General features: G+C 47.1%; 2 protein-coding genes across 2 annotated transcripts in view; one reads left to right on the top strand and one right to left on the bottom strand.

Moving 5' to 3' along the window:
• The window catches only part of LOC146026772 (methylcrotonoyl-CoA carboxylase beta chain, mitochondrial-like), a 132,747-nt gene that overhangs the window by 45,083 nt on the left and 65,475 nt on the right, over positions 1-22,189 (bottom strand). The gene's annotated exons all lie outside the window — the stretch shown is intronic.
• WLS (Wnt ligand secretion mediator) overlaps positions 1-22,189 on the top strand; it is a 31,381-nt gene that overhangs the window by 6,413 nt on the left and 2,779 nt on the right. Inside the window, exons 2-10 of the mRNA XM_083157721.1 lie at positions 8,400-8,672; positions 10,638-10,762; positions 11,159-11,320; positions 14,255-14,391; positions 17,284-17,452; positions 17,883-17,980; positions 19,500-19,563; positions 21,658-21,801; positions 21,961-22,044. Of these exons, the coding sequence (XP_083013847.1) occupies positions 8,400-8,672; positions 10,638-10,762; positions 11,159-11,320; positions 14,255-14,391; positions 17,284-17,452; positions 17,883-17,980; positions 19,500-19,563; positions 21,658-21,801; positions 21,961-22,044 (1,256 nt within the window). The remainder of the gene's footprint in view (positions 1-8,399; positions 8,673-10,637; positions 10,763-11,158; positions 11,321-14,254; positions 14,392-17,283; positions 17,453-17,882; positions 17,981-19,499; positions 19,564-21,657; positions 21,802-21,960; positions 22,045-22,189) is intronic.

The following is a 22,189-nucleotide window of genomic DNA, read 5'->3' as shown; positions in this document are numbered from 1 at the left end:
AGCAGTGACAGAATTTTTTGGGAAAAAAAACTATTGTAAAACACTAACACTGTCCGGCTCTCTGATTGGCTGGGAGCTCTCTTAGCCAATCAGTTGCCACCCGAATGTGAGGCTTCTGAGTGGCTGAGAGCTCCTTCAGCCAATCAGAGGTCTGCCCATAGTTTTAAATTGTTTTTCAAATGCTGCTGCTGACCCCCGCCGCTCCTCCTGCACCGTCGCCTGCCACCAGCCCTCTTCCAGCACCATGCGTCATTGGGTGCTGGATAAAAGCACTTTGGGCACCGTAAGATGCTATATGCCATCGCATCCAATCGCCCTGGGCACCATTAGTCCTATTTTAAAGCAATATTTTATTTAGTGCCTGTTCCTTTACTCTGAAATATCCCATATTTTTAATACAGTTAATCATTAATGTCTTCCTTCTCATGACATAAATAATGTTATCCGGTAAATAACCTGTATATAACGTATAATAATAACAAATATAAAAGAATTTCGTTTCTGAACCACTCACTCTATAGATACTGATCCAAATTACTTCCCAAACTATTATCACAAATTAGAATTCCTCCAGTCCCCGCCCCTCTTTCCTCTCTGTCTCCTACCAGTTGAAACGTGCTGCACCCTCTGTAACTCACCCAGTGTTGGCCTCAGAGCCTGCGGAAGGGTGGTCATGCGTTTTCGTGGCATTAGGCTTTACAGCGATCTCTTTGAAGTGATCGCAGATTGTTTTGTAGGCAGAGATGGTCTGTTTCCTGGGCTTAGTAAGCCATTGAACAAGTCCCGACAAGCACCTTCCCTCTCCTACAGCGGCGTTCCCAGCTCTACACGAGCACTCAGCACCCAACCAAACAGGAACATAATGAGACTCCTTAACCCAGGGCTGGGCAACACCGTCCCTCCAGATGTTGATGAACTACACATCCCAGCATGCCTTGCATCAGTTTCAGCATGGCCACATAGCAAAACTAATGCAAAGCATCCTGGGATGTGTAGTTCATCAACATCTGGAGGGCCGGTGTTGCCCAGCCCTGCCTTAACCCATTTAATGAGTTACTCTCCTTCTCCGACTAAAATCTGCCCTTCCATGTACAGTAATACGTCAGTAATAAGCTTTCATGTAGGACTGCGTCTTGTAAATGTCATTTGACAGGTTTTTTTTGTTTTGTCCGGGTTGGTGAAAATAATATGTACTAATAACAGAATAGGGCCTTTTATAGGATGGCTAATCCTCCAAACTATAATACTCACATCTTAAGCATGGTGGAAAAATGCATGGTGAAAAACAAGTAAACTGTGGTTGCTTATAGCAACAGGTACACTAGTTTTAAATTGTGTAAACTGCACTACAGAAACTATCACTGGAGGCCTTTTTTGTTTGTCCACTTTATTCATAAAGGTCTCCAAATTTTCTCTGGAGTTCTCCCCCTAGTCCCTCCGAATGTGGCACATGGGAGATGATTCTGGTTGGTTTGCGAAAGCAAACTCCTTTAATGGTGTAGAATTGTATTTGTTAGGTTCTATTCCCTGTAATATTACTGAATGAGTTCTATATGATTAGAAGTTGTAGTGTGCCAATTATTTCACTTGTTCTAAAACCGAATATGATTATGGGAAGTCTGCAGCCAAAATTCTATTTTTGGTGGTTACGCGGCTGATGGTAAGCGCTGACCGGGATGAGCAGACACCCACGGGTAGGGAGATGGGCGACAGTAAATTCATTGAAGCGAATTAGACTGTGTAAGCTCTGTCTGCATGCCTACAAATAACACCAGCTTTGTGGCTACGGTAAGTAATGTGGGATGGACATACTGTATACACGGTGATAAATCATTGTGGGGGGGGGGGGGAGGGGGGGCTGCTTGTACAATGTGTGTCTTCGTGTACACACGATAAAGCCAAAGGCCTGTAACTTGTCCCCTTCTCTCTGGGCCTCCGCTCAGGCTAGGAGTGAGTTGGGTGATACAGTTGCACTCAGTACAGACTATTTGGAATATTTTAAGATCTAAATGTATTCACACATCTATAAGGCGAACTGTGCAATCCTGGAGACTATTAATGAAAGGGGGAGGGGGCTTGGTAAATGGCCGCTTTTGCACACATACAGAAACACTGTTGATTGGTCAGCACGGACGGTGTAATGGTTAGCATTGCTGCCGCACAGTACTATCCCCACCATGTGTTATATATACGGGGCAGTACGGATGGTGTAATGGTTAGCATTACTGCCTCACAGCGCTGAGGTCATGGGTTCTATCCCCACCATGTGTTATATATATACAGGGCAGTACGGATGGTGTAATGGTTACATTACTGCCTCACAGCGCTGAGCTCATGGGTTCTATTCCCACCATGTGTTATATATACGGAGCAGTACGGCCGGTGTAATGGTTACATTACTGCCTCACAGCGCTGAGGTCATGGGTTCTATTCCCACCATGTGTTATATATACGGGGCAGTACGGACGGTGTAATGGTTACATTACTGCCTCACAGCGCTGAGGTCATGGGTTCTATCCCCACCATGTGTTATATATACGGGGCAGTACGGATGGTGTAATGGTTAGCATTACTGCCTCACAGCGCTGAGGTCATGGGTTCTATTCCCACCATGTGTTATATATACGGGGCAGTACGGACGGTGTAATGGTTATATTACTGCCTCACAGCGCTGAGGTCATGGGTTCTATTCCCACTATGTATTATATATACAGGGCAGTACGGATGGTGTAATGGTTAGCATTACTGCCTCACAGGGCTGAGGTCATGGGTTCTATCCCCACCATATGTTATATATACAGGGCAGTACGGACAGTGTAATGGTTAGCATTACTGCCTCACAGCGCTGAGGTCATGGGTTCTATTCCCACCATGTGTTATATATACGGGGCAGTACGGATGGTGTAATGGTTATAGCATTACTGCCTCACAGCGCTGAGGTCATGGGTTCTATCCCCACCATGTGTTATATATACGGGGCAGTACGGACGGTGTAATGGTTATATTACTGCCTCACAGCGCTGAGGTCATGGGTTCTATCCCCACCATGTGTTATATATATGGGGCAGTACGGATGGTGTAATGGTTAGCATTACTGCCTCACAGCGCTGAGGTCATGGGTTCTATCCCCACCATGTGTTATATAAACTGGGCAGTACGGATGGTGTAATGGTTATAGCATTACTGCCTCACAGCGCTGAGGTCATGGGTTCTATCCCCACCATGTGTTATATATACTGGGCAGTACGGATGGTGTAATGGTTAGCATTACTGGCTCACAGCACTGAGGTCATGGGTTCTATTCCCACAATGCCCCTTACTGGCCCTCACTGTTTCTAGTTTGTATGTTCTCCCCGTGCACACATGGGTTTTCCGCCGGTACTACCGTTTCCTCCCACAATCCCAAAATATACTGGTAGGTTAATTGGCTCCCTACAATTTTAACCCTAGAATGACTGTGTATGTGTATATGTGGTAGGGAATATAGGGGCAGATGTATTAAGCATATGTCTGATTCCTCCGTATTGCCAATGGAGGAATCACACATATGGTGTAAAAGGATACAGGGTTCGCTATAGCAAGTATTTTACCCTAAAACGGTCCCCGGGGACTCAGTTTTTAAAACTAAAGGGGTCCCCGAGGACGCGCTGTACTAAACCTGTCAGCCGCCGCTGCGAGCCAATCACTGTGACTGCAGCGGCCGCCGGGACCCAATCACTGAACAGTGGCCGCCGGCAGCCAATCACTGTAGGTTTTATACAGTTTGCTGCCGCTGCGCACCTTAAAGCCACGCACCCTGCATGAGAGCAGGTTACCGTTTCAAAGTAACTCTGCGTCCTAAGTCCACTCCGCTGCTGAGAGCGGGTGGGGTGGACAGGATGGAATGCTGTAACAGCCGCTCTCAGCAGAGTAGATGAGCGCGCTGTCAGGGTGGCGGGGGACTGGGTGTGGCTAAAGCAACTCAGAGCAGCGTGTCAGCTATTCCAGCCACATCCATTCCCCCGCCGCGCTGATAGCCCGCTCACCTATACCCCTTTTCCACTTGCAAAAATATCCCGGGTTTTTGCACGTGAACGCGCATCATCCCGGGATTTAGTGCAGTGTGAAAGGGTCTTCCCGTGTTCAGCATTCCGGGATCTCTACCCAGGTCCTGACCTGGGTAGGACCCGGAATCGACACGGGATGCCGTCAGTGTGAATGGTCCCGATCGGCTACACGGGACTTTACGCTACCGCTATCGGGGAAGCCGCTTCCAGCAAGAAGCTGCCGACCTGCTGCAGGCTCCCTCGAGCACCCGCAGCCCTGCCCCGCGTACCCGCTGCACCCCGGCCAGGAGCAGGTTCCCCGGGGACTACTCGCTGGAGCCGCTCGCCTACCACCCCTACCCGGCGGATGGCTCACAGAAGGCGGCCTCCGCCTCTTCCTCCCCCGGGGGGGGACGAGAGCAAAACTTCCCCGAGATCGCACAGAAGTGACGGGAGAGTTCTCCCCCCACTCCCACTACAGCGACTCGGACGAGGCCAGCATAGGGGAAGTGCGTCCAGGGCACAGGCAGAGTGCAGCCCCCCGGTGTCTATTGGATCCACTTGCACTCCTGGGTCATACCCGGGAATGTGTGAATGGGGCTGTCCCGGGTCGATCCCGGGTCTGAATGCAATGTGAAAGGATACATTCCTGGGTAGTGTCCCGGGAAGCATCCTGGAACACATTCCCGGGTATAACCCGGGACTGCAAGTGAAAAAGGGGTATAACTCTGCTGAGCAGCATGTCGGCATGTTTCCGGCGTGTGTGCTGTAATGTGTACTGGGCATTACGGCGTGTGTGCTGTAATGTGTACTGGGCATTACGGCGTGTGTGCTGTAATGTGTACTGGGCATTACGGCGTGTGTGCTGTAATGTGTACTGGGCATTACGGCGTGTGTGCTGTAATGTGTACTGGGCATTACGGCGTGTGTGCTGTAATGTGTACTGGGCATTACGGCGTGTGTGCTGTAATGTGTACTGGGCATTACGGCGTGTGTACTGGGCATTACGGCGTGTGTGCTGTAATGTGTACTGGGCATTATGGCGTGTGTGCTGTAATGTGTACTGGGCATTACGGCGTGTGTGCTGTAATGTGTACTGGGCATTACGGCGTGTGTGCTGTAATGTGTACTGGGCATTACGGCGTGTGTGCTGTAATGTGTACTACTATGTGACAACACCACTCCCCCCCCCCCCCCCCCCCCCAAAAAAAACATGCCATAAATTTTTAACGCGCGCACTGTCCCTGTTTTCAGGTTTAGTTAGTTTCTAGTATATATGTACATTTATGCGAGTGGGCCAATTGATACTCTCCCCATCCCCCCCCCCCCCCCTGACCCAAATGTGCCATGCTAGGGAGAAGGGGAGAGGAGGATTTATTCCGTTGGGACCCAGAAAAGATAGGACCCCAATTTTTAGAAGTGAAGGGTCCCCGGGACCCACTTTTTTGTGTGGTTTTCGCGAACACTGAGGATAGTTTTATATGTTAAATATAACGTAAGCACATTCAGCAGAATCCGCTGTATTTAAGTCTGCGGTAACATGCTCACAGATTGCAGTAAGGTAACCAAAATGTAAGACAGACCCCTTCTCGCTGAGCAGACTGTATCTGTGTGACACCGCTAGTTAGTGTAATGAAGCATCCCCGCTTTGTGCTGTGTGTCCTGGGTGAGAGGCTGGCACACAGGAGGGGGTAATTGAGCATGAAGGCAGATTGCACTTACTGGACGGGCGGCACTGATACCGTATCTGTACTCCGACATCCAGGAACTAATCCGCGTAGACAGCCGGCGGTTGGGACTTGGAAAATACTTTGTTTTTGGTTCAGATCCAGGGTCAGTCGCCAATTAAATATTTTGGGGCTGTTGTGTGATCTAAACTGTCCTGCATGGTAAAGGGAGACTCCTGCAAACATGTGACCTATCCGCACCGGTCATTTAGCTAGGGAGTATTTAAACCTAGCCAAAAAAAACCTGTAATTTTCACACCTTTTTTTTTGTGCGAATTCGACTCGCCCTATTCAATCCCGGTGCTGATTTTTCAAAAACCATGTAAATAGGCAAAAGTGCCACTAATTCATGTGGTTTTGGCAAATTTATGGCCATTTTCACCCATTTTTTTGTGGCTCTCTTCAACCATGTTGATTCCCACCCGCACCCCAAAAAAGTAAAATGAAATAAGTGAAAATGCACTCAAATACAGGTGAAAATGGCAGTGATTGAAAACGGGTAAATCTTTGCCATTTTTTAATTTTTTTTCGTGTGGTGAAAAACTCGGCCAAGATTGAATCCGCCCCATAGTCCTATAGCGCACACGTATTCTGCAGAAAATGTCAGTCCTTGCCTGTGGAGCTTACAGTCTGTATCACCCATCGCTTGTAGACACTCCTACGGACAGGCTACATGTTCATTTGGGCAAAGCAAGTTGACCCCCCCCCCGTTATGTTTCTGACTTGTGGAAGAAAATCCATAAAACACAAGAGGGACATACAAACTCCACTCAGATAAATCATTGGTTAGGACTGAGGCAGTAATGCTAACCATTCTGCCAACATGCTTTGGCCTCCTTTACCGTTTCCCGTACAAGTCCACGTGGATAATAAGGTATGAAAAAGTTTGCAAAAAGAAAAACAAAACAAAAAGTTAAGTCCCTTTTCATGCATCAACCATAAGAATGTTGACTTTTGCTTGGGGTTGACCGGTATTACCCTTGTGGTTAGCTTCAATTAACTTTGCAGTTCCTATCATATAACTCAATGTTCTTTTCATAACATTGAGTTCTATGGGAAGCGGAGAGCCAATCACTGGTGGAGCTCTTCTGGTGCTCTATGATGATTGGCTCAGGGGTTTCCCATGGGGGGGTGGCAAATGTGGTCCGCACTCGGCAGATAAAATTAATGCACTATTTTACTTGTCCAACCTGGTTGTGCCGACTGTCCCTAAAACTAACCAAATTGCTGACGTTGGGTTGTGTTTATATATCACTCACTGTGTTTGATTTATTTTTACGTGACCGTGGGGGTAATTCGAACCGGATCGCACAGTGACTTGAAAAAGGCTAGGCGTGTCGGGAAAAAAACAAACACTTGGAGTGTCTGGAAAAATGCCGGCGTGCCTGAGCGTTTTAAGGGAGGGTTTGTGACGTCCACTCCGGGCTGGATATGCCTGGAGCGGATATATGCTGGATTCCAGCCTGTAATTGGCTGCAGAGATGCCAAGAACTTCATCCCTCTCAGTGTTCCTCCTCTGATGACGCCTATACCACTATACTAAGTGTGAGACTGGATTCCATTCACATCGGCTTCACTGCCTCCAACACCAGACCAAGGTTCTTAGTGTCAGTGCGGAGCATTTCCACTCCACTCCACTCATCCCGTTCCCCGGAGACCTCCTCCTCCTTCAGGCCACAAACACCTTTTTAGCCATTTTGTCGCCGTAATAGAAAAAGGAGATTTATCCGGTCATTTAGCAGCAAAAGTGTTTTGTGTGCAGCCAAACATGGCGTCCTAGAATAGGTTTTGCTTAGCGAATAACACATGGCGCGGTGAATTCCATCTGTAGGAAATAGTAGGCATTTTGTTAAATCAGATTTCTAACTTTTGGACCTTATTCTGATTCACTCGCAAAGGTAAATTCCTTATCAAATGGATGCTGCACTGCAGGTGGGGCAGATGTAAATTGTGCAGAGAGAATTAGATGTGGGTGGGGTTTTGCTTTAAACTGAAATCTATATTGCAGTGTAAAAATAAAGCAGCCAGTAATTACTCTGCACAGAAACAAAATAACTCGCCTAAATTTAACTCTCTCTGCACATGTTACATCTGCCCCACCTGCAGTGCACATGGTTTTGTCCATTTGAGACGGAATTTGCCTTTGCGAGTGAACCAAAATAACCCCCTTTGTTCACATTAGCCCTAATTCAGGTTGGTTTTCGCGCCAGAAAAATTACCTGTTTTTGGCGCCAAACACTTATCCAGGATAAGTTCCTACTGCCTCGGACTGCGGAATGCCAGATTTGGGGGTAATTGGATAGCTCATAGGGGATCAATTATCTGCGATAAACTTCCACGGCTAAATGATTCACCCTCCACCACTATTGAGAACCCCAAACTTTCTGTAGCTAGCATTTCTGCACTTGACTATTCCAGACTAGGAAGTGAATCAAGTTCTCTGTCAGGTTGTCCGTGGAATGGCGTCGATAAAAGTTTTATGATTCAATATACAGTATACCCCTACAATGAAAGCCGATTGCATTAAGCTTCACTCCAGTACATTAGTGTCTTGTCATGGATTGTTGGGATAAAACTAATTTTTTTTTTTTTTTGTGCTTGTATTGTCTGACTTTTTTTTAATTTAACTCTTTCTGGTCACATCCAGCGCCCAAACCAACGTCATCGGTCAACTTCCTGGCGGTGAAATGCGTGGATACACAGAAAAACTATCGTGCTTCCAAGTGGATGGTCCCGTGGGGGAAAGATCGCTGTGACAGCATCCGAGGCTTTGAGGAGGCCCCCGTTAGGCGCATTGCAGCCAATGACATTGTGTTCTCTGTGCACATTCCCTTCCAAGGACAAGAGATGAGTCCCTGGTTCCAGTTTATGCTCATCATTTTACAGCTGGACATCACCTTCCAGCTGAATAATTACATTGGTAAGAAACTCTTGTGGGATGTGTCCTATGCGATACGGGATGGTATTCAGTAAACCCTACTACGGTTTGTGTTCACGGCGTGACTTATTGTTTTTTGGCTTTATACTGTGGTCTTCATCAAAGTCTTTATTATCTGTGTGTAGCATTGCTCTTGGGATAGAACACTTGGGCCCTTATTCTGATTGACGCGTACTTTACCGCATACTTTCGGATCGCGTCTTTACGGCGTCTGCGCATGCGTGGCGAACGCCACGCGCATGTGCCACGCATTGACTCCGTACCTGTTCGGCCAAATCCCGTACAAAACTGTTCACCGCAATCAGTCGGGAAATATGGGCGTATTATGGGCGTCATGCGGAATGACACATGGGCGTAGTTTCAAAGTGGGCAAAACGGGGCGGAAACATGGGCGGACACGGGGGAGTACACTTATGTTGGGGGGCGTACATTCGGATAGCACTCCGAATGCACGCGAACAAAAAGGGAAGAAATGTGCGGTGTCCAAAAGGCCACTATTGCTTTGCGGACACCACTCGTTCCTGCGGGAGGCGAACGTACGCCTAATGACTACAAGCATTAACACCTGAACCCAATAGAATCGACTCCTTTACTCATTACTCACTAATAGGACGCTTGTCAGTGCTTTAATTGAAACCATTGCTGCTTCAATTGCTGTAAGGGTTAATGTGTGCAATGCATGTGTTAGGCATGCTTGTAAGGATATATTGGCATCTAATTGATTCCAATTCCAAATAAGCAGTTTTTTATGAGGATAGGTAATTGAATAAGTGGGTCATGTGATGTATTGCAGAAGATACATAATAGTGGGTTGTTTGGCGTAAATACTCCGCTTACGGGCGGTAGCACCGCTTGGCTCCCGTTCGGATGCGGTATTCCCGAGCATACTCTGTAATACTCTGTAATACCGTGCAGAATCTGAGTGTTTCTCCCGCACACGCATGGTTTGTATGTCGTCCGTAAACACGCCCTGTTCTTAAAGAGTGAGTCCGTCCGAATGCGGAGGACACGTGGGCGTTTCTACGGACGATGGCCGCACGCGGCAGAACACCGTGGCGTGCGGACCGCTCCGTAAGAATGCGGGAATATCCGCACCGATCAGAATAAGGGCCTTAGTTGTGTTATGGGTACAGCTGTTTAATTGTTTTGTATAAAGGCCAGTAGATGACATGTGTTTCGCAGGGCTGGGTAACACCGGCCCTCCAGATGTTAATGAAATACACATCCCAGGATGCTTTGCATTAGTTTTGCTATGTGGCCATGCTGAAACTGATGCAAGGCATGCTGGGATGTGTAGTTCATAAACATCTGGAGGGCCGGTGTTGCCCAGCCCTGGTGTTCAGCATGAATGGTAACTACTGATTGGAAGCTATGTAACGTCTGTCTAATGCAATGGGACATTAGATTATAAGGAGAAAAATAAGTTTGTTCCCGGTTGATCTGTATGATGACACTCCAGGGCGGAACGCGTCAGCCCTTACATATGGACGTGGGAGCCTACACCCCTTACCGAAATTAGTTCTACATTTTAAAGGAATAAAATAAACCTTTTTCCTCTTCTTTTCCCAATAGTTGAAATGTAGCAAGAACGTCCCAATGATGGCGTCCTGTATGGTTTCCTACGGAAGAATGCAGGTGTTTAAAGGCCCATACACACTGGGTGATTTTGAGCTGAAAGCGGCTTTCACGGTGTTTGTGGGTTTTGTTTTTTTTAAGCTGCTTTCAGCTCCAAAGCTGCCCAGTGTGTATGGTCCAGCTCCAAGGAGAACAACTTCTGTATACGTACAGAGATTGAGGGTCAACCAATGGGATCAGTAGTCCTGTTACGTGCCTCACTAGCCCCTACTGTACGGTTCCTATCAGTGTAACCGCTCTGTACGCAAGTCTCCGATATTCCTGTTTGAAATGAAAGGAAACCTGTAAAGTGTCGGCCTTTATGCATTCCAGAGGAGAACGCAGTGGTGACGGTTGATGTGGCCATGGCGTACCGAAATGAGCTGCATGAACCCTGGACGGAAATGGCTCGTTCCATAGAGCAGCGGAAGCTTCAGTGCACGTTCCTCCCGCCGATGGTGAGTCTCTGCTGTCGTCCCCCCCTTGCTTTATATAAATGCATGTCATTTCTCCATTGCGATAATAGGAAAATGGATTTAGTTTCCCATCAGTAAGTGGGAGGCTGGGGTATAGGCTACATCACAGGTTCTCAAACTCGGTCCTCAGGACCCCACGCAGTGAATGGTTTGCAGGTCTCCCCACATAATCAAGTGAAAGAATTCGCTCCACCTGTGGATCTTTCAGTCAGTAATGAGTGCACCTGTCGGGTGACCTGGAAAACAGGAACTGTGTGGGGTCCTGAGGACCGAGTTTGAAAACCCTTGGGCTACATATTCCGAACACCACCTTCATTAAGAACGGTAACTTACTGACCCCATTTCTGTAACTTCAGTAACACTTTTTTTTCCTTCCAGATTCCAGAAAACCAAGGGCGTTCGTACGAATGTGATGTCCTCCCTCTCATCGAGCTGGGGAGCGTGGTGCATAAATATTACCTGCTCAACATCAGGCTCCCAGTTCATGAAACAAAGAAAATAAATGTGGGGATTGGGGAGATAAACGACCTGCACCTGGTGGTAAGAAATTCTCCAATATGTGTCCGCCTAGGAATGAATCCCGCTCGGAGCTTCCGAACGGCTCATTATAGTGAGAAATTACCATCGGTGGAGCCGTTTTTCTGCTATTTCTAGAATAAAGTGGAGCTTTCCTGTCTGAGTGAGGCTGCGCAGCAAAGTTGCTGCTTGGTAAATGCAGACAGATGGCTCCAAAAGGTGTTTTGTCAGGATAATTCGAGCACCGTGGGCAGTGTAAACCAAAAAGGAGCAGAGATGTCTATTTACACATGAAATAATGTAGTATTCATTCAGGCTGTGCGTGGAACACGGGGGGGGGCATTTTACAATTCATCTACTTATACGGCGGGTTTCCGGATACGGCCTGGAGGGCGTTTGGGAGATATAACTTTATATTCGGTAAGGCAGACCCATATGAAGTCTATAGTGCAGGTATTTGTTGTATGGATCTCTGTGTTAGCAGCTCCTGTTTGTAGGTTAAGGCTCGATTTTCGTTACACATAGGTGAATAATATTTATGCGCAAATATTTTATGAGCAGGACATTTGCCTTTAGGGAGCGGATGTAGAATTCGGGTTATTTTTATTACCGCTACACCATGGATAATCCGGCACCCTTGGTTTCCGCATTTGTGGGATTATCAGATGTACATACAGCATCATCCCAATGGTTTGCCCAGCCCCCCCCCCTTACACACAGCCCAAATGTGCCCTCCTACAGCCTAATTAAGCCCCTCCACTGTGTAAGCCCCCCCCCCCCCCCCCCTCCTGCACTCTAACCCCCATCGTCCTGGTTAATAGTAGTGCCGTACCATCAGGTGCCCGATAAAGCAGCAGTGGAGATGGCCTTTGATCCAGGCTTACCGCAGCTATAAAAGCCTCTTTTGGCTACAGGTTACAAAGTAAATATCAGACCCCCAGTGTGACTGGTCAGCAGTGGTAAGACATTGCGGACACGTGCAAGTTCCACCTCCTTCGCGCCCACATAGTGGAACTGCTGAAAGTTCTCATTTTGGCCTGTCCTTTTGATTGGTGCGAATAATAATTATTGATGGTATTATCTGGCTAATGTCAGAGGCCGTCTGGCGATATGACATCCGTCCAGTGGGATTTACGGTAGACTCGCCTATCGCTGCTGGTTAGAGTCCAATCACTCCTTGTGATTCTCGTTCTCTTGCTACAGTGATTACAGTCCCCGACGTGTTACCTAGAGATGTACATTATCAGCAACCGCACTGTTCTGTGCCACAATGTAACCAGTGACGTAACTAAAGGGCCGCAGCCCCCGCGGTGGCGGGGAGGCGCCGGGGGTCTGTGGGCGCTGTTGTTTCTTCGCCAGCTCCCCACTGCTTGTGGGTGCAGCGGGGAGCTGGCAGGGGGGTCCGTGCAGCGCGGGGGTACCTGTGGTCAGGGACTCGGGAGAGCCTGGAGGTCCCTGCGGCGCTGATTATGAGTACGCCGGGGTCCCAGCAGCGAAGCGGAAAGCGCTTCTAACTTTGAAAACACTGGCCGCGGCCGCGCACTGATTGGCTGAGATTCAGCCAATCAGCATGTGCCCAGTGTTTTCAGAGTCAGAAGTGCTTCCCGCGCCGCCGCACGGCGGTAGCGCAGTATTTCCACTTCGCTGCTGGGACCCCGGCAACTCATAATCAGCGCCGCAGGGACCTCCAGGCTCTCCCGAGTCCCTGACCACAGGTACCCCCGCGCCGCATGGACCCCCCTGCCAGCTCCCCGGGGGGGGGGGGGGGGTCTTGTCTTTTAACGGGGGGGGGGGACGATATTGTCCCGGCGGGGGGGAGCAAAATTTTCTGTTACGCCACTGAATGTAACGCTGCCAGCTCGCAGACTGTTCTGTACGGCCGTTGAGCGGATGACTTGGCGATGACCTCCAGTGGCGGATATTTGTACAGTGTTATTGACTTAATACTGAATACCTCCAATACGCAAACTACCTGTAATTGTGGAATCATTGAAGCTGATGATAGCCAATGATAACCGGAGACCCTGTAAATCCGTCAGTCCTGAGATATATCTGGTGCCCCACCATTAATGAGACCTAGAGGATTCATCAATGCAAGTTCCTTCTGAGGTGTAAATTCCCCACAGTCACTTGGGAAAGGGACATTGAGGTCCCTACTGCCGGCTCCTGACAACCTGCATGGCGGATCAGTAACTGGCAGGTGTGCAGCTTTTCTGTGGGCTGAATGGGTGGTGTGGCATAAACCCACATCTTCAGAGCCCCACCTTAGGAAGGATCAATGGCTCATTTGTGTCTAAAGCACAGGTTCTCAAACAATGTCCTCGGGACCCCACATAGACCATGTTTTCCAGATCTCTTTGCAGAATCACAAGTGAGATAATTAGTTCCATCTGTGGATCTTTGTTTAAAATCGGTTAGTAAGTAATGAGTGCACCTGTTAGGTGACCTGGGTAATGTTTCAGTGAGTAATAAGTACACCTGTGCACCTGCTGGGTGACCTGGGTAATGTGTCAGTAAGTAATGAGTGCACCTGCTGGGTGACCCGGGAAATTTCAGTAAGTAATGAGAACACCTGTGCACCTGCTGGGTGACACTGGGAAATTTCAGTGAGTAATGACTACACCTGTGCACCTGCTAGATGACCTAGAACACGTGAACTGTGTGGGGTCCCGAGGAGTTTGAGAACCACTGGTCTAAAGTTTGAAACGTAGTAGAAATACAAGCCCCAGTGTTGCCGCACCACCTCCCCAAAATCCGGGATATGGCAAATACACGCTTGGTGGAATATTCCCCTATGAGGAGGTTCCTACCTACCGGGCTGCATGGTTTGTTGATCTGTGTGAATTCATAGGCTGCGTCCTTATAGATTGTGGTCAGTGCACATAACCACAGCCCCCCCATTACTGCAGGGGGAACGCTTTCATCTGTGGTTTATGTTCCCCCTTCCCCCACGTACAGGCCATCTTCCAGAATGGAGGCTTCACGAAAGTCTGGTTTGCAATGAAAACCTTCCTGACGCCCAGCATACTGATTATCATGATCTGGTACTGGAGGAGAATCACCATGATGACCCGCTCCCCAATTCTGCTGGAGAAGTAAGAACACTGTCTGTGTGTCTACCTATGTCTGTGTGTGTACCTATGTCTGTGTGTCTACCTATGTCTGTGTGTCTACCTATGTCTGTGTGTCTACCTATGTCTGTGTGTCTACCTATGTCTGTGTGTCTACCTATGTCTGTGTGTCTACCTATGTCTGTGTGTCTACCTATGTCTGTGTGTCTATCTATGTCTGTGTGTCTACCTATGTCTGTGTGTCTACCTATGTCTGTGTGTCTACCTATGTCTGTGTGTCTACCTATGTCTGTGTGTCTATCTATGTCTGTGTGTCTATCTATGTCTGTGTGTCTATCTATGTCTGTGTGTCTATCTATGTCTGTGTGTCTATCTATGTCTGTGTGTCTATCTATGTCTGTGTGTCTATCTATGTCTGTGTGTGTCTATCTATGTCTGTGTGTCTATCTATGTCTGTGTGTCTATCTATGTCTGTGTGTCTGTCTATGTCTGTGTGTCTATCTATGTCTGTGTGTGTGTCTATCTATGTCTGTGTGTGTGTGTCTATCTATGTCTGTGTGTGTGTGTGTGTCTATCTAGGTCTGTGTGTGTGTGTGTGTGTCTATCTATGTCTGTGTGTGTGTGTGTCTATCTATGTCTGTGTGTGTGTGTGTGTCTATCTATGTCTGTGTGTGTGTGTGTCTATCTATGTCTGTGTGTGTCTACCTATGTCTGTGTGTGTGTCTATCTCTGTGTGTGTGTCTATCTATGTCTGTGTGTGTGTGTGTGTGTGTGTGTGTGTGTGTGTGTGTGTCTATGTCTGTGTGTCTACCTATGTCTGTGTGTCTACCTGTGTCTGTGTGTCTACCTGTGTCTGTGTGTCTACCTGTGTCTGTGTGTCTATCTGTGTCTATCTGTGTCTGTGTGTCTATCTGTGTCTGTGTGTCTATCTGTGTCTGTGTGTCTATCTGTGTCTGTGTGTCTGTATCTGTGTCTGTGTGTCTGTATCTGTCTGTGTGTCTGTATCTGTCTGTGTGTCTGTATCTGTCTGTGTGTCTGTATCTGTCTGTGTGTCTGTATCTGTCTGTGTGTCTGTATCTGTCTGTGTGTCTGTATCTGTCTGTGTGTCTGTATCTGTCTGTGTGTCTGTATCTGTCTGTGTGTCTGTATCTGTCTGTGTGTCTGTATCTGTCTGTGTGTCTATCTGTGTCTGTATCTGTCTATGTCTGTCTGTGTGTCTGTCTGTCTATGTCTGTGTGTCTATCTGTGTCTGTATCTGTCTATGTCTGTCTGTGTGTCTGTCTGTCTATGTCTGTCTGTCTGTGTGTCTGTCTATGTCTGTCTGTCTGTGTGTCTGTCTATGTCTGTCTGTCTGTGTGTCTGTCTATGTCTGTGTGTCTATGTCTGTGTATCTGTACAGTATATTTCTGTGTGTATCTCTATCTATCTGTGTGTGTGTGTGTGTGTATCTCTCAAGACAAATCGGCTGTTTGACACCATAATACATCATTTATTTGGAAGACTTTATTATCGAAAGCTTCTAAACATGTTGCGATGTTGCCCATAGCAACCAATCAGATTCGGTCTATGAATTATTTGGGTGCAATAGAGAAATATTAGATTTTTGATCTCTATAAGCTTCTATGTGCATTTACCCCTAAGTGTAAAACAAATATATATCACGTAATATAGATATCGCTCCCTATATTAACAAACGATGGGTCCGATTCAGGATCGCTCGTAGCGGTCCGAATTCGTCCAAAGCCCTGATAGTCGGGCTTGTGGGATCTGCATATTACGCTGGAACTTTGATCAAAATTGCCCATGTAGCACAAGCATTACTTCTTTCTTCATTTCAATAAATGGTCAGCGGATGGAATGGCAGGAAGGGAATCAAAGTCCAAACTATCAAAGGCGACTATCGATCTCTTCATCGTTGGAGGAAAGGCCTCTCGTTCCGTTCTCGTAGGGCTGCTCCCCTTTGTGCTGTGTTGGGCATTGATTTGACATTGTCGTTAATACACCATTGGTATAATCTGTTGTATGGTATAAACCTGTCACATTGAATCAGACGTCTGTTGTTGTGATGGGAAGAAAGATCATGGCGCATTTACTATATGACCTTCCTTATATACAGCGAGCGTGTCCTGCACTCGTATCATAATATTTCCAGCTACTGGGGTGCTCTTCAGGAGTCTACAAGAGGTATCCCACACTCCTGGAGGGTTAAAGTGCTCAGTTTTTGGACTTTTTCTCTTAATAATCAATGGTGATATATTATGTGGCCATGTACCGGTGGTTCCCCACCCGAGGGTCCTCTCTTTTCTTTGACTGACTCGTGGGCCAATCAGATCCAGGGATTGGGGCTTCACAGTTCTTCTGCTGCACCATTGGTGAAGGAAACCATCTGTTTCTCCCCACCAATGGAAAAATAAATATTCCACAGCACTAGAAACCACCAATGATTGAGTCATTGATGGTCGATTGGCCATCCCTGCTCTTAATTTGATTGCTAAACCTTTCTTAACAAGTAACTAGTATAACATCAGTGATGGCAATCATGATACCAAAGAGAAGTCCAGGAACAGAGCATTGTGTCCCTCCTGGAATGGGTCATGTTGGGAGGGAGGTATGAGCGATCAAATCAGAACAGTTAGAAGTGATGAATTTTTTTATTTACTAATACATATTTAATAACAGTCTCTAATTGTTTTTGGGGATAAGCGGGGGCAGAACCCCGTACATTCCTACTGTTCGGATTCACAGGCCTAAAGTAGAGGGGGAAAGTTACAAAAAAAAAATTGCCTTTTCCCAGCGGTTTTCACCTCCGAACCTCCTGGATTTACTAAACGGCGGTTTGGAGAGTAATTGGCGAACGGATGAAGGTGTTATGACCTGTTGTAACGATTTCGGACTAACTGGCATTTCTCCCCATAGAGTCATCTTTGCCTTGGGAATCTCTATGACCTTCATTAACATTCCAGTTGAATGGTTCTCCATTGGCTTTAACTGGACTTGGATGCTGCTGTTCAGTGATATCCGGCAGGGCATTTTCTATGTGATGCTGCTGTCCTTCTGGATAATCTTCTGCGGTGAGCACATGATGGTAAGCTGGTTTCTGGGTCATATTACCGATGTTTGGGGATGGCCATTGTTGTGTATCCCATCGATGTACCATTTGAAAGGTGACTTTAATGGAGTGAAACGATCTGCAAGGAACCCATTGATAGTTTCACCCAGAAGATGGTCATGCTTACTCCTACAGGAGGCTGTGGGCCAATAAGAGCCTGGGTGAGTGTCTGGGCCGGTGCTAAGTTCCCTTTCCTGACACTTGAAAAAATTAATATTTGTTGCTTCTGCGTCATCAATGGTGGTTCTTCCCCCATCGATGATGATGATTGTTCAACATTAGTAATAGACCTTTGATTTTGAACAGGCAATGGCCATCCCTACCGATGCCACCCCTTGGTTTCATGGTGAATGTGGGTCAGTGTATCTGAAATTGGTATAATCACCAATCTATGCTTTGTCTATAGGACCAGTCTGAGCGGAATCACTTATCAGCCTACTGGAAGCAAGTTGGCCCGATCGCCTTTGGTTCCTGTTGCCTCTTTATATTTGACATGTGTGAGAGGTAATTATTATTGCAAACTTATTGTTGTTCATCAGTGTCTTATTGAAACAGAGGCCACTGCCATACCACTAGCAGCACCCAGGGGTGGCTCCAGGAGTGGCGCTGCAGAGCAATCCAAAATTCAAATAGGGGAACCCCAACCGCTGCCCAAAATGGCCGACCGGGTCTCTCTGGCAGTTGGTGTGGCTCCGATATTTAAATAAGGATTGCCTTTTTAAAGACGGTAGTCCCAGAATACAGAAGGATTTTATAGAGAACAGGAATAGAGAAAGATCTTATTGAAGAATAGAAGACCGCAGTGTCGGGCACCTATGCCAGATCGTCTGCTTTGCCGGCCCATTTGGCAATCAGGGACTGAACCTGGCAGAGCAGCCCCGACTCCCAGTGCCCAGCTTGGTGGGATGGATGTTAAGCGCAATATGACGTCTTATGGTGCATACTGGGCGGGGGCTGGGAGGAAGCAGGGAACAGTGTTGAAGTTTCAGATGACATGACTGGGGGACCACGAAGGTTATATTAGGACAGAGGTTCCCAAACGTTTTTGAATCACGGCACCCTAGAGTATCAGAATATTTTTCAGGGCACCCCTAGGCCAAAGCTTGTTACCAAGAATAAAAAAAAAAAATACATGAAATAAGTTGTGCTTAAATGTCATCCTTGGGTCCAGTTATGTGGTGAGGAACACAATTCACTTCTGTTTCCCCACATATTTTATAATTGGAAGCCACAAGCACTGATTTTGCCTGTTTCATTGGCCATAAATAATTTGAATTGGTTCTGTACCACCAACCTGAGGCACCCCAGGGAGCCTAGGCGCACAGTTTGGGAACCACTGTATTAGGAGATGTTAGAGGTCACGGTATGGAATATTTCCAGATAGGTATCTGATAACTTTACATGTTACAAACTTTTTAAACCTCAAAGGTTCTAAGAGTTTAGGAAGACATTATATTTACTAATAATGTAAATGATGTACAAGGCAGAACACTCCAACTGCAGGGAGGAAAGGGAGAACACTCCAACTGCAGGGAGGAAAGCTGATCGGTCACATAAAGCAGAAATAATGTGCTTTTTTTTCCCCATGTGTTTTTTTGTTTTTTAACCCTGTGTCTCCCAGAAGCTGTGGCTGGACTTGCAGCAATAAGTGTGCATTAGGTGAGGCGCATAAACCTGCTGCTGCCGGTAGATCTTGGCTACACAGAAAACAAGGGTCAGTCTAGCTGGGACTGCCGGTCCTGTTCTATCACCAATGTCTGGGTTCCCGTGATTCATTTATCTCTCGCTCAGACACAGACAGGACGTGACTCACCCCAGTTACACCCCAGATAATGCCGTTCGTATGCTGGGATTTAGGCAGACCTCACAGCTTGGGAGGGGGACTAGATAATACCACAGCCTGCCGTTTGTTGGTCATTGGGATATTAAGCCTTGTGTGGGCAGAGGTGGCCAATTAAGGGCATTGATTTTATTTGTGTACGTGTTTGTAATACATAGTTCTTACTGCTTGTTTTATCCACAGAGGGGTGCAGCTAAAGAACCCGTTCTACAGCATCTGGACCACTGACGTTGGCGCCGATATTGCTGTATCCTTTGGGTAACGACTCCAATGAGTACTAGGTGGTGTCTGTTTGCGATTGGCTCGTGCTGTCAATGAACTATCGGCCTCTACAATAGTGCGTCTCAGATTGTAGCCTAGGCCGGTGTTAGGCTACTCTGCAACCTTCTGACCACCCCCTCCCCCTGCCAACCCCACGCTGCCACCAATACCCACTTCCTAGCCTCAAGTGAAAGTGCCGAGGCGGCATCTTAGAAGTTCCACAGTCGCCACCTGCATTAAGTACAGCTATGATGTCATAGACATCCTTAATGGTGTGATAGGCAGACTCTGTTGCGCCCTCCCCAGATTCCGGTGCCCTAGGCAGCTGCCTTATGGCAGAACCGGCCCTGATTTCTTTATTTACAATTTCCTCTCTAGCGCAGCATATTCCATTGCGCTGTACAATTGGAGTCAACCGTGATAAGACAAACTGGGTGATTACAGACAGACACAAAGGTTGGAGGGCCCTGCTCGCAAGCTTATAATCTGTAGGATCGCAGGTCCAGCGTCTTTGGTTCCCTCCACCCCAGCGCGAGTTACTGAGCCTTCCTGTGTCATACGCTTCACGTTTTGAGGAGGAATATTCGTTTTGTTTTTCACCCGTTTATCGTTCATTACAATCAGTATTATTTTTTTATTAAGGATATTAGTTCATTTGTCCTTTTGAAGAATGCGCTGACACTGTAAGCATATGTTCAACATAAAAGCTTTTTATTTTTATATACAAGAAATGCTTGCGTAACCACATCAAAAACACTACTGCGAGTGTACGTACACACACACACGCACGCACACACTCACTATAAACTATTTGGTTTCTTACTGGTTAAAACAAATCATTAGGTTCTAAATGTTCCCCGCTCCCCTGGGGCTGTCTTCTCACACCAGCGGAGTAGAAGTGACAGCTCGAGCTCAATTCATACAAGTGTGATTAATGAAGTTAATAATTGATACCTGTACTTGTCACATGCAGAAACACTGATTTAATGTCAAGTGCTCGAGAACGTCTGGGGATTGCAGAGAAAAAGAGACTTTTTTTTGCTTTATAAAGTGCTGCTGGGTGGAAGCAGCGCTGGCGATCGTCTCTGCTGGCTGTCGCCACTTGCCCACAAACACCAAAAAAATAATACGGCTTCCTCGGGCACCGTGGAGTCCATCTTGGTCCTCTGCATGTGGTCGCCATTGTGAGAATGGGCCCCTGCTGTACCCCACTTATATTACAGTGCCCCTTCTACAACGTGAATGGAAAACCTGTGGCTCCTGTGTATTCTGAAGCTACAATTCCCAGCATAACCAGCCAGCTAGTGCTGATCGGTTATCTGGCAAAGCATGCTGGGGCTTGTAGTATCCCAGTACCTGGACAGACACAGGTGGTTTTGGACTCCATAACGCTTGGTTTGCTCACAGAAATAGTGTTCTGGTTATTCTTACCAAGAACTGTCATCTGTTCCCACCATTCCCTTCTAGAAATCGGCTGAGCTGAAATACTCTGTGCTGATAGTTTTCTTAGGCTTGCTCTCCTGCTTGTCCAGGTATACCACACACACACACACACACACACACACACACACACACACACACACACACACACACACACACACACACACACACTTTTATCAACCTTCTTTAGCAATTATTTGAATAGGTGTTTTGACAAACACACACACATAAACAAGAAAGTAATATCTGGTTGCTACTGGTTACAGCATCTTAATAGAACATGTTTCTGCCTTCAGTTATACAGTGTGGTCTGTGTCCATGCAAAAAGTATGGAGAGAAGGGGGTATGTGAGGCTTAAACATTTGCATATTGACCCATTTAATAGCCGTTGCTGGAAGCCTCGGGTAATGTGTTGTGGTGTAGAATCTGGAACCCTTCGGTCTGTTCGTCCAGTGGAGGCCTGTTCTCCTTTTCATGTACAAGTGTTCCCAGATGTAGCTCAGAAGTCTTCTGTGGTCCCTTAAAAGCTCCACACATGAAAGTTCTGCCCCGGAGCGGTGCGCAGTTACTGTGATGAGCTCAGACATCTGTGTGTACAATGCACCCTCCCCAAATCACTTCCCTTAACAGACATTCTCAGATGGCTTTCATTATTGTTGCCGGAATCTGCGCCTGCCTCTACTTCTTATTCCTGTGCTTCATGGTGTACCAAGTGTTCCGGAACATCAGTGGGAAACGCTCCACCTTACCGGCAATGAGCAAAGCCCGCAGGATGCACTACGTGGTGAGTGAACCCTCAGATGGGGGGGGGGGGGGGGGGGGGCTTTTCAGCGGTACACTTTGATGGGTGTCATGTCGACAATCGGGACAAAAAAACCATGAAAAACCCATATGGAACTGTGTGCTGGGTGTTGAGACTATACTAATATCCCTTAATCTGTAGGGCCTGATATTTCGGTTCAAGTTCCTGATGATCATCACTCTGGCCTGCGCGGCCCTGACTACGGTGTTCTTCATCACAACGCAGGTGAGTTATATAATCAGTACCCTACTGTGAATATAGGATGACCAGTGTAAGTGAGGCAGCCCCACCGCCCCGGGGTCACCTAAGTACAGCTCCTTCTCTAAGCACCCCCCATCCCCCCCCCAAACCTATCGCTAGATAGAGCGCT

The sequence above is a fragment of the Crinia signifera genome, chromosome 8, assembly GCF_055691185.1.
Source record: "Crinia signifera chromosome 8, ASM5569118v1, whole genome shotgun sequence".
Classification (NCBI taxonomy): domain Eukaryota; kingdom Metazoa; phylum Chordata; class Amphibia; order Anura; family Myobatrachidae; genus Crinia; species Crinia signifera.
This window is presented reverse-complemented; position numbering and strand designations above follow the sequence as displayed.